This window comes from Chinchilla lanigera, unplaced genomic scaffold, assembly GCF_000276665.1.
Source record: "Chinchilla lanigera isolate Chin_1 unplaced genomic scaffold, ChiLan1.0 scaffold00038, whole genome shotgun sequence".
In the NCBI taxonomy this organism is placed as follows: Eukaryota; Metazoa; Chordata; class Mammalia; order Rodentia; family Chinchillidae; genus Chinchilla; species Chinchilla lanigera.
The window spans coordinates 20,376,128-20,389,283 of record NW_004955439.1 but is presented as its reverse complement, the minus strand read 5'-3'; the positions used below and the strand labels follow the sequence as shown (position 1 = coordinate 20,389,283).

The following is a 13,156-nucleotide window of genomic DNA, read 5'->3' as shown; positions in this document are numbered from 1 at the left end:
TATATGGCTCATGTTATATTTTCCTTGCACAGCACTGGTCCTAGAGAGTGGAATTTATTTTTAACTACTGTATTTTAATTAACATCAAACATTTATGATAGTTTTAATACAGGTATTTGTTTATGAGTTCTTGCATGATAAATATTTTATCTACTCTTGCCATAACATATAATGACATTTTCACAAAAAAATCCCAAAGCACTACAAGTAATTTGGCAAATTCTCTTTTGTGGATGCCAGACAGTGCTCTTTCTACCTTGAAGCTGGCCAACTCTCTGTAATGTCAGGTATTTCTCCTGGCACTTCCGTGGCTGGCCTTTAGCTGACTTGTGGGGTCTCCCACTCAGTGGTGTTCGGAAGATCATGGCTGTACCTCTGCAGGCATTGACAACCCTCCCAGTCCTGCCAAGCCCTCCCATTCCTGTACTCGCCTGTAAGGCCTATGGGTAGCTTCTCTTTGAGGATGATTTCTGGTTTTCCAAATCACTGAGCTCCAAGTCCCCAAATAGTATTTTATTCACTTGGACTTCTTAGAGATTAGAAGCTTCTAGAGGACACAACCTGCTGAAAGCTTGCAAGGGCACAGACACTGAATAAGTCACAACTTTGAACTCAAGACTGATTGTTCTTCTCATCAGCATTATCTTTCCCTGTGAAGTGGGGCAACTGATGAAGAAGTCACCACTCAGAACCACCAGCTAGATTTGTAAGGTGAGCAATACAGCTCCTTAGAACTGTCTTCTCCCTGCTGGTAGCAAATCATGTACCTGGAGAGATAGGGTCAAGTTGCTAAGTTTCCCAGGCTGGACTCAAACTTTTGATCCTGCTGACTCAGTATCCCAAGAGTTCTGGGAGTACAGGCATGTCTCAAAACTAAAATATAAAAAAGGGTGGGGGATGTAGCTCAGTGTAGAGGCCCTGATTTGTTCCCCAGTATCATGAAGGAAGAAAAAAGAGGGCACAGCAACAGTTGTTCTTAAAAGTGGGTTTGTGCCGGAGCACATTTCACAGTATCTGCGTGTGTGTATTATAGCACTGTTTACACAAAATGTTGATTGTATTATCACCTGGAAGTAAATATCTTCCAAATGTTTTTAAAATGTAATATTAATGTTGATAGCCTGCATTGTGGAACACTTACTGTGTGCTAGGTGCATGTGTGTACACGGCACATGTGTTATGTAACAGAATCCTCCAAATGCTCAGATGGAGTATTAATATTCTCATACTACTGAGGGAAAAAAATCAAGGCTCATAGAGTTTAAACAAGATGCTGGTAAAAAAAAAAAAAAAAAAAAGAAAGACAAAATTCTCAGCAAAGTACTACAGTTCGGGCAAGGCCTTAGCTATTTGTCTCTTTTTGATCCCAGACTGGCCAGTACTACACACAGGGAGCTCTGAACACCATCTTTATAACAGATGGTTATTTGTAATGTCTTTCTCTTCCTTGGCAATTTAAATTAAAATGTCAACTTGAAAAACTGTTTTAGAAAGGAACCAGGAAGAATTGTAAAGGGAGCTAAATTAATCAGAGAAAGATAAATAAAATATTTTTATAACATTGAGTACATCATTAGTGATGGAAAACAGCCTTGGTAGAATTTAAGGACATCAAAGGGAAGGACAGAGCAAAGAGAAATTCAGCCCAGGAAATACATGTGGATAAGGAAACCAACTTGTGCAGCAGAACTTGAGCAGCGCCTTTTTCGATGAGTGGCATTACTAGGCAACAGGCCTCCAAACAAATATCATCCAGAGCAAGTCCCTGCTGCCTTTGCTCCAAATCAGAGCTGGCATGCCCCACTTGGATGATATAAAAGGTGTAACAGTAGTGCCAAGCGAGGCCCAAAAGGTGGCATGTGGTCTGAGTCTATGCCCATGAAATCCTAGAAAAAGCAAAACTTGGGATGGAAAACAGTTCGGATGTTGGCACGAGCAGAGTGGGTGGAGGGGACTAACTAGGGGCTGGAGGGAACTTTTGGAGGCCATGGAAATGCACCACACGGTTGTGGTCATGTTTTCATGACTCTATACATTGGCCAAAACTCACTGAGGGGGTCCACTTAAAACTGCTGAATTTTATTGTGAGTATATAGTATCTTAATAAAGCAAATTTTAAAAAATATGCAGTAACCTGGAATAGCACTTCAGTTCTTTTGTATCTGACTCAGACTAAATAGAATTTGGCACCCTTGACCATAGAGAGCATGCATAGCTATGGAGCCAGAGGTCATAGAAAAGGACAATAGCCACAGCAGGCCCTGGGGAGGAACTGGCAAGACACAGCTGGATGAATTCCAGCCAAGACGGCTGTAGTCTCTTCAGGTCTCTGGACACCCAAAAAGTGGGTGGTCTTTCAGAAGATCTGCGTCACTGGGAGAAAATGTTAGTAAATCAAAGACCAGCTGGATTTGCTCTGAAATGTAATAAAATACTTTCTTACTTAGAAGTACTATTAATCCTTCCATTCACTGGACAAGGAAGGTTGGTTTTATGGTCTTGGTTACTTTTACTTGTTATCAGAACTTTGGATTCTTTTGGTTGAAGATTATGTAAGTATTAAACTTGCACTTTAGAAAAACAAAGACTGTATGACTGCTTGGTTCTAATTCTTAAAAGTTAAAAATTAAAATTAATACCAAGTATTTTTATGAGTAAATTGGAATGTTGAAATGCTTATGTTAGCAGTAACATTATTTTGCCTAAAATAGTTATTGAAGCAAAAGCCATTGTTCTGGACTGGATTCTTCAGATAATTCTGCTTTTGGCAAGAAGTTACAGAAAACCAACTTAAATGGGCTTAGACAATTAAGCATTCACTGGCTACTGTGTCTGGAATTCTAGTCACAGCAGGGTTCTGGGTTGGCCAGACAGGGTATCAACAATCATCTAGTCTTTTACCTCTCTCTCCACTGTGCTGACAGGACAGCTTGATTGTAAGACTCATTTATTCAATGGGTGTAGGGATGAGCTGTTTGGGCTCATTTCTATATCATTTCCTGAGGAACGAGAGAAATGATTCCTGCAGGAGATGCGCACTTAATAGCAGTGAAGGACTTTCACAAATTCTTTTCTCATTGACCCAGATGGGTTCACATGCCCTGTTTTCATTGGCCTAAATTGAGTCACATGCCTTTTATTCGTTGGTTTAAATTGGCTACATGCCTAGTCAGAGGATGAGACTACCCTTAGATAACCAGGCCTCACCCCAAGTGGAAGCAGTGTCAGCTTGCCTGAGAACATGAATTGATCAAGTGTGTGCATGTTGGTCAAGTGTGTGCATGTGTGTATGGTATTTGTGTATGTGTGTATACATGCTTGCTCATGTGTGGTGAGTGTGCTGGAGGTTATATTGGAAAAAAGGGAATAATACTGTCTCAGTAATTAAGTGCACTGTTACCTAATTTAAGTGAACTAGTTTAAAAGTGAACTTTTTCTCTTGTTACAAATGTAATATAGATTTTATTTTTAATTTTAAGACACAATTCACAGCCACAAAGAAAAGTTAAAAAAAAAACTCATAATCTCACTTCCTCATGAGAACTGTGGATGAAATTATAAAATGCACTTTTGATCACACAGATACTGTATTTACATACTGCAGATGCGGTATAGCTTAATTTTTTTAAAATGCAGACTTTGGTGTCAGCTTCCTGATCATGTATTTACTATGATAAATAGGGCTAGCTCCTTAGCTTTCTGGTGCCTCAACCGCTTTCTGTCTAATGGGAGTAATCATAATCACCAATCTGTAGAACTTCCTCCAGTTTTAGCACCCCAGTCCAGGCTTCAGCAAACTACAGGCTGCAGACAGACTCAGCTTACTGCTTGTTTTTATAAGAAAAGTTTTATCAGAATTCATTTATATACTGTCCATGGCTGCATTTCAACTACAATGGCAAACTCAAGTATTTCCAACAGAGATCTTGTAGCCCACAAAACCAAAAATACCATCTGGCACTTTGCAGAAAATTTTGCAATTATATTGTGTCCATCTGACATCATAATTCTGTGCTTGAGTGGTGACGGAAATTCTGATCAGGAAAAAGTGGACATCTACAGATCTAACATGATTGTGGGAAATGCTCCATTGTCATGTGATTTAGGAACAGTTGCAGACTATGAATAATTTTTTAAAATCTTCAAAGGTGTTTAAATGTCAAGTTATCTACAAGATCCATGTTTTGTGATTTCCTTGGATGTCTGGGATGTTGACATTAGGCCTGAATGAAAGTTACTTTGGTCAGAGTCCTATCTAGTAGGTAGAAGTCATAGGTACAGGCAGAAAATACGAAGACTAAAGAGGAAATGGAAGAGCCCAGAATAAATTGTGAATACTACTTCTGAAAAGAAAATACTGTCACTTCTGTGGGCAGTAATATAGATGTGAGGATGAGTGATCCAGTTGGGGACTTCTGAGAGGGAAGAGTTGAGACTAATTCTCTTTAAAATAATGTAACCATGCAGACCCAAGTCCAGGGTGTAGAAAAGCCCAAAGTGAAAGAAAAGAAGCAGGGACATAAAGCGGTGCTTTCCATTTTTGATCACAAGCATTGTGCCCTTTAAAAATAAGTAGAAATGAGCATCAACTATAGAGAATTTTTATGTAATAAAGGATTTCTTTATGTCAGCAGTGCTGGGTAATAGGTAAGAACACGGGATTTCTAATAACCTGATTTCAAATCCAAACTCAGCTGCCTTCCTGCTCTTTAATCCCTAATACCCTAGGCCTTGTTTCCTTGTTTATAAAATCAGATTATTATAAGTACTAACTTCTATAGAGCTTTGATGAGAATCAAATGAAGTAATCCATGTGCTTGGTCAAGAATCTAACAAATATTACACATTCCATGGATGTTAGCCATTTAATGTGGGTAATGTATAGAAACTCATTGTGCATGGGAAATAGTGAACCATATAATAATATTGTGTGGTAGCATATGTTCTTCCACATTGATAGTCCTGCCTTATTATGGAAGCAATAATGATAAAGGGGTCTTAAAATTTAGAGAGGAGGTTAAGAAACATTTTAGTAAGCATTGTGTTAGTTAAAATCCTGGTGAACTTGAAATACACAGTGTTGTTACAGCTGAATGGGCCAATAATAGTTCAGGTTCTTGTATACACAAGGAAACAATTGCCAAGCACACCAAGTAGTAAGTAGTAAGTAGCTATGTTTATTGAAGATCACAGGAAAGTTACCAGCAACAACAGGAAAAAGGGAAAAAAAGGAAGGCCCATAACTCAGGCTTTTAGAATGTAAAGGCCAGAAGCCTCTGGCTTTAGGCTTCTCCCACTGAATCTCCCTTGGTGCCAGTGTCCTGCCACCTAGGGCATGGAGATCTCTTAGGCTCTTGTTATTTCATTTTGTACCTCTCTTAGGATAATGGAAGCAAGAATAACCATTGGATGCTACTTAGAGTTAGATGGGGTGGAGAATGACTCACGCAGCTCCTTTGTTTCTAACTGTACTAGTGTCAAAAAGAGAAAGGTATTTTTTTCCCTCTCCCTCATAGGTGAATGGCCCAGCTCTGGCTAGGCAACTCTTCTCTGTGAGGTCCTCCAGCACCAGGGTCCCATTTAATCCATTTCTTCACCATCACCTGTGATAGGTTATGTAGAAGGAGCTCATTGTCATCTTCTTCTGCCATTCCCCAGGAAGGAGAAGACAGAAAATGAAGGCAAGCCATGTACCCAACTGAAATTCTAAGATTCTGTTACCAAAAGAGAGAAGGCAAGAATGGGGTGGTGAAGTCTATTAGCAAACTTCCATGAATATCATCATGGAAAAGTACTGTTGTCTTGTTGATTTTAAGACACTATTGATTTTAAGGCTCATAATTATTTTGTATACTAGTAAGTGAAAAAATGTTGTCATTGGTAATGTGATCGTTGATTTGTAAGACAGACCTCAATTTAGACGTTTTAAAACTTGGCAGGAGGAACAGGGGCATTTGACTTGCTGTAGAAGAAATGTACTATTAGGAAGACTTAGAGGGGGAAAAGACATTCATTTTGCAGTCTTCTATGTGTCTGACTTTCCCTAGAGCAAATGCGGACATGAGATAGATAGCAAGCTTAGTTGACCCACTGAATTTAATGTTCAGGATAAGTGATTGACAAGGTATTCTCAATGTGGATTTACTCTCAATCAAATTCTGTGACTACTGGTAGAGATACCCCTGTTTGAAAGGTTCAGGGAAAACATTCCTAGATTTCCACCACTTCTGGGTCAGATCTGAGTTGAGTAAATAGAAGAGGTTCTGTCTGTAGTAGTAGGGTTCCAGGTTAATAGAAGGACAAACACCAAGGGCAACACTGAAGGAACAGATTTGGCCAGGGTGCAGGGCTTCTTGTTCTGACATTCTGTCACTACACAAAAGCTGTAGAATGCTAGGCACTTTCCTTGGTGCTACACTATAGTCTCTGCCTCTCAAGAGCTCCTGGAGAAAGACCAGTAGATAAATCAGAGAAAGCATTTGTAGAGGAACCATGATAGAGGTCTGGGGAGTGGAAGCCCAGTTCCAGTGGAGGTTAGGAGAAACCTCAGGGGAAGTGAGGAGTTCAAGGCCCTCTCAGAAGAAGCACAGATTGTGCAAACACATGGAATTGTAGAGCAGTGGTCACTGCAGGGACTGCACTCTGAGCCCTTCGGCAGCCTGACTAGAAGCAACATCTGAACACAGAGGTTTGCTTTCCTCTCTGTCTCCTTTGCACTGCCCTGCATAAAGTAGGCACAGTGTTGATTGAATTGAATTGAAGAAAATGCAAACTTTGGAGGTGGATATGGCCCACAGAAAGGAGCCAAATTTTCCTGGATCAAAAATAGGTCAGATTCCAATAAATGGATGAAAGCAAAATAGTATCTTTAGTAGTTGCTCTTACACTTACTATTTAATTAGTCAGAGTAAGGTTTGAGAGTTTAATGTATAAAGAAATACTTGATTGGATCTTACTTGTTTACCCATTTTCATTTTCCCTCCCAACTTGATAAATGTACATGTTTTGCTTTAGCACATACCTTCTTCTTGGTTCATGCAGAACAGTTTATCCATAACTACTAAAATTGTCCTAAGAACAGATTCTTAAGTACCTACGTCTTTTGTAAATTTGATCTATTCAACATGTCAGAAGACAAGCTCTGTCATTCTCAAGTTTTAAGGTACAACTAGGAAAGGCCCCAGTCCATTTAGTAAGATCCTTTTATCCTATAGCTTTGAATCTAGTTCACAACAATTTATACTCTGCAGATGTTTCTTGCTATATATTGCAACTGAAATCTGCTTTCTTCTGTAGATCACGGTTACAGATGAGGAAGTTAGTAATCCATCCATTTTAGATCTGGTGAGAACTCCCCAAATGAGGAAATGTACACTTATACTTATGTTTGCTTGGTAAGTTTGCCTTTTGATGCATTTTAAAGCTTGTACAATCTACCACTTCCTTCCAATCAAGTGAAGTCACCTTTTATTTGTTCTCTGGTATCTGCCAATGTTGCTGCAGGTTCACAAGTGCAGTGGTGTACCAAGGACTTGTCATGCGCCTGGGAATCACAGGAGGCAACCTCTACTTAGACTTTTTGATCTCTGGAGTCATGGAGCTGCCAGCAGCTCTATTGATCTTACTGACCATCGAGCCCATTGGACGCCGCCTCCCCTTTGCAGCAGGCAACATTGTGGCGGGGGTTGCATGCCTTGTCACTGCATTCTTACCAGAAGGTAATTTTCCCTCGCACTAGTTTGGCAACTGCTGAAAAATTTGAAAACACTTATCAAGATAGTTATGCATGAAGAATAACTTTTTTTTAAAGAACTGTGCCATCACATTGTAGCCTTGGGACCAGGTAAGCATCATTAATGTCACTCAGTTTTCTGCTTAATCAGTGAAAAGACTTTGAGGATGTTAGATATTGGCTTGTAGGTTTTTCTGTTTTCTTAATGTTGTATTCATTTATTGATGAAATAGTATTTTGCTAAATGTAGCTCACAGTGATTTGCTTTTGATTATTTTTTTTGTTTGTTTAGTTGGTTTTTTTGTTTTTTAGGGTTTTTTTGCCTTTTTGAGATAGGGTTTCACTATGCAGTTCAGGTTGGCTTTGAACTCACTTTGTAGCCTAGGCTGGCCTCGAACTCGCAATGATCCTCCTGCCTCAGCCTCCCAAGTGCTGGGATTACGCCACCACACCCAGCCTACTTTTCATTATCTTTTTCTGATTTCCTTTTGTGATATGGCTGACAATATTTAACACATCTCCTGAGCATCTGCCATACCCACTGGCACCATGCTAAACAGCCAAAAGTCTTAGCTTCAAAGAGTCGAAACCATTCAGGGATGTAAACACTTTACCACTCTCACAATTATTTCTGATAAATGAATTAATAGAATTATTTATAAGATTTAGATACATAAAAAGAAGAAAAAAGCAAGGAAGGGATGGAGTAGGAATAAAGGAAGGAGGGCAGGGAAGCAGACTGGGAAAAGTAGCTCTGTGCTAGAACACTTTCCCTAGCATGCATGAGGTCCTGACCCAGCACCATCAAAAAAAAAAAAAAAAGGAAGAAAGAGGGAAAAATAGGTAAGAGAAGTGATTAATGCTTGGGAGCTCAGAAAAGCTCCCCAGAACTGAGAAAGGTATGCATGGAGAAAGGTATGCATGGAGAATGCATGTATCAGATAGAAGGTAGGAGAGGAACAGTTTTTCCAAAGTAGAGAACACATCCCAGAAATATGAAAACCTTTGTGGGCTCAGGAGCAAAGAACCTTCTTGTTATGGCTGGAATCCAGATGAAGAGCCTAAGGGTAGTCAGTCACCAATATGACTGTCCTTGCTGGCCATGCCAGGGGCATGACATTGCCCTGGACCCCCAGGAGGAGGAGTGAGTTTTTAGTAACTACATAGTTGGATGATGGGTATGAGGAGGGTAAAATGCTGCAAGCTGAAAGTGAGGCTGGACAGTCAGGCAGAGTGGGAAAGGGTGAGTTCCTTCCAGTAATGGGATGGTCGTATTTTCAGAGCTTAGCTGCAAGAGGATAGGGTTTGGGATAAGGAGGAAGTCAGGGGCTGCAGGTGCTTCCACAAGCACGGTTAACTCAACTGGATGATCTCTACCATAGAACACAGCAGCAGTGTGAGTGACAGCGAGTTTTATTTCCATTTCTAGAGGTGTGGATCAGGGATTCCATAGAGAGCTATATTCTTTCATGTTTGTTCCTGCAAAAGAGGTTCTCTTTCTTTGAGAATCTTCTGATCACCAAGAAAGGCACTTGTAATACTGAGGGGGTCAGAACTGTCAGGCTTTTATTTAGAAAATACTTTATTAATTAAATGCATACTTATGAATTCACAAGGTACTAGGTAGACCGGGAATAGAATTACAGAAATGTTAATCTTCAGAACAGAAAAAGAGGTACAAGTTTTTTGTCATAATGAGATAACTGATGATAAACAGAAACCTAAGTTTATCTTATTTTCCTTGAGTGTGTCCGGTTCCTAGGGCTGCTATAATAAACCACCACAAAGTGGCTTGAAACAACAGAAGTTTATTCTGTCACCCTTGTGGAGGCTGGAAGTCTGAGTGCGAAAGTGTTGCTGGGGTTGGTTTTTTCCTGAGACACCAGGGGAGGAGCTGGTCCATGCTTCTCTCCTGGCTCCTGGTGGTTGCTAGCAACCCTTGCCATTTCTTGGCATCTCTGCACTGTCTGGCTCTGTCTTCTCATGACAAACTCCTCTCCGTGTCATCCTAACTCACCATACCTATGAAGACTCCATTTCCAAATATGATTACATTCTGAGGTTCTAGGTACCTATGATGGAGGGCAGTGCTATTCACCCCACTATTTTGAGTTAACACATTCTGAGAGTTGGGGTGAGCTGTATAATAGCTATCAATGTGTGTCTGTTTAGTACAACATTTATTGTCAGCCACTCACCTAGGAAGGGAAAGAGAGGTGAACAAGAGAGACATGATTTCTGCCCTCGAAAGTATACATTTAAAGTAGAAGTGAATCAAATCCATTGGAGAGTTCAATGCTTTCTATTTTATTTTGGTTTGGGGACTAACTTAGAAAAGCAGTTGCCTCAGAGTAGATCTTCTAGTCTCATCACACACAGAGCAGAAGTGAAGTATTCACTGCTTATGAAACTAGAAACATGGGGAGAAAGATTACTAATCTGTGTGGCCAGTCATCTCATGATGAATCACTTTACCTTAGCTTTTTTCTTAGTCTTAGACTGTCTGGAATGATTTGCCTGTGCTGTTTTCAGCATGGTGCCACAACAGCGAGCATTCAAGGCTGGGTGTTCAAAACACGGTCAAAGTAACTGGGTGGAGTGAGAATCAAGGCTATTTTGTAGAGAACACTAACACATTGGAAAAATATAAGGCAAAGAATAAACCTTTCTGCTTAATCCAGTCAGTTGTCTAGCTATAAGTTCATAACTGATGCTTTAGAATTGTTTTCAGCAGAGTAAAAATTAATTGCTCCTGTTTGGGACACATGTTTATTTGTATGTTCTACGTCTTAACTGCTTTTATAGTCACATGTTGGTCATGAATGTCTGGCATGAATAAATTTGCAATCCCTAAAGGGAGTTCCAGTTAGAAATAAAGGCTTTTTCCTTGCTTCAACTGAAAGGCACTCTTGGACTTGACTCCAGGGACTGTTAAATGAATAACAAGAAGCTTTCCCTCTCAGCCTTGTGTGACGTCATCAGCAAGTCCACTGGCCCTGCTTTGAATGCTGAGGAGCTCTTGGAGAAGTCTGTCCGAAAATTATCTTACACAAAACCTTTCAACCAACTCTCCCTCCACGGAACCCAACTTTCCATGGCCTGAGAATAAAATTCTGAAAAAAGACATAGTCTTTCTGGCTGTATCCTCAAATAAGGCTCACTGTTTTGGTCCCAAATTTCTGAACCCTAATTAAAGTCTGGAAAATAGAGAGCTTTATTGATACCTGTCTTCTATCTTTAATTTGAGTCTATCTAGAGTGACCACAAAACTAAAAGTTTGGGTAAATCTTTTTTTTTGAAATGAAAAGTTTGCCTGTTATTTTTCTTTTTCTTTTAAATGACAAATAAGTTCATGTATCCTAATATACATACCCCGTTAGGGTTATTCACTAAATTTTATTTCAGAACTCAGAGTAGGTGGTACATTCAAAAGAGGTTCAAAATTGTATTTTAAATTCTGCATCCTTTCTTCAAGAAATGAGGTATTACTCTTAATCATCTATAGTAGTTTGACCAAGTCCCCATTCACAGAGGGACATTGTTTCTCTGTGTTTTCACATAACTCTTTGGAAGATGACTTTAGCTTTAGGGCTCATTTTGTGTGTGTGTGTGTGTGTGTGTGTGTGTGTGTGTGTGTGTTTTTCTCTGCCACTAAAAGATGTCTATTGCCACTCCAAAATGAATTTAGCATATTGTCAAGGTGATGAAAGATCTTTGTATGCTTAGATAATTATTCACACATAATTTATACCTCTCAATAACTTCTTTTCTTTCTCAGTTAATACATAGTGCAGTTCCTCAGGGACTTCACTTTTGTTATACATTTCAACAAAATATCTACTTCTGTGTAGTTACATTTTGTGACATTTTCTGATTTACTATATTGACTAGCTATTTATCAGAGTTAACCACACATATTGTGTGTGTGTGTGATTGTGTATGTGTCTGTGTTGATTGAACACAGGTTCAACAAATGGTTCTAGAGTTCTATTTCTATAATCTAACCTGGCTCAGAAAGGCATCTCTAGAACACTAAAATCTTAGCTGTCATTCTGATTATTGTTATTGAATATTATTTATTGCATTTCAAGGATCTATCACTTGGGTCTAAAATTAGCAGAGTCTAAGGGATGGGGGACACTAAGCCACTGCCTTTTGTTGTTTTGTAAAATGTTAATGAAATCAGACCTTAGCTTCTCTTTCAAATGTTTTGTGTTCACAGGAATACCATGGTTAAGGAAAACAGTTGCTACCCTGGGAAGACTAGGGATAACCATGGCCTTTGAAATTGTTTATTTGGTGAACTCAGAATTGTACCCAACAACGTTAAGGTAATTCCAACGTATATGCCATAGTTTCTCCTAAGTTCTCTGCAGCCAAATGTTTCCTTAGCTTTCCTAATATGTAATATATTAGCCTGGGCTGGATTTGGCCAGTAAAGAACATAGTCTTTAAGATTCTGTGTTGCTACCTGTTGCATTTTATAATACAGTACAAGTATTACAATATTTTCCCATATCAGTGTCTTTACATATAGCTGTGACTTTGGGGAAAAGCACTAACCTTGGAATTAGGAAACCTCCTAGTGCACTTTCTCAGACTGCAGATTAAATTTGTATTTATCACCACTGTCGTATTTCCAAAACTATGGCTCCTCTTTCAACCATGTTGAGCATGTAACATTTGTGAGCAGCTGACTACTAAAGGATAGTGTGGAACTGGGCATGAAGTGGCACAGTTTGGGTTTCATAGCTGTGGAATGCTCTTTCGGGTGCACCTTGCAGGGCACGAGGTAGCACTTGAGTGTTACGGAGCAGGACAGTGAAGTTGATGGATGAATGTCTCTCTGCCAACACTGGAGACTCGCTATCCTCATTGTGAGGTAGTTTCAAGTGGAAATGGTTTGCTTCAAGTACAAGAGAAATGCGATTTTCAAAGTTAAAAACAATAGAAATGGAAAATACTGTCATAGTGTCTATTATTTAATATCTGAATATTTTGATCATCTTGAATATCTAAGTAGTTTTCATTTAAAACTGTTTTTTGTTCTACAGAAACTTCGGTGTTTCACTCTGCTCAGGTGTGTGTGACTTTGGAGGAATCATAGCCCCGTTCCTGCTTTTTCGGCTAGCAGCCGTGTGGCTAGAACTACCTCTGATCATCTTCGGTAGGAACTGACTTTCTGTGTTGTTCTCCAGTGTCTTTCTTCTGCATTCTTTGCATTAATATAACCTATATGATTACTAGATTTGATTTTAATGATATCCATTTCATCTTTTTGTAAAAATTTTTCAGTTTTAAGGAGCCAATCTGTTCATAACAAAATTTGAAATTCTGAATGGTTTTAATTTACTTTATGTTAAAGGTTAATGATAAACTGTTTAAGTTAACCTTTTTTCTTTAAGTTCTGAGTTAAAACCAAAC

At 39.2% G+C, this 13,156-nt stretch overlaps 1 protein-coding gene across 1 annotated transcript in view; it reads left to right on the top strand.

The window, feature by feature from the left end:
• The window catches only part of Slc22a3 (solute carrier family 22 (organic cation transporter), member 3), a gene marked incomplete at its 5' end in the record, with an annotated part of 109,568 nt that overhangs the window by 87,608 nt on the left and 8,804 nt on the right, over positions 1-13,156 (top strand). The window contains 4 exon segments of the mRNA XM_005390702.2: positions 7,297-7,394; positions 7,504-7,718; positions 11,955-12,063; positions 12,787-12,899. Of these exon segments, the coding sequence (XP_005390759.2) occupies positions 7,297-7,394; positions 7,504-7,718; positions 11,955-12,063; positions 12,787-12,899 (535 nt within the window).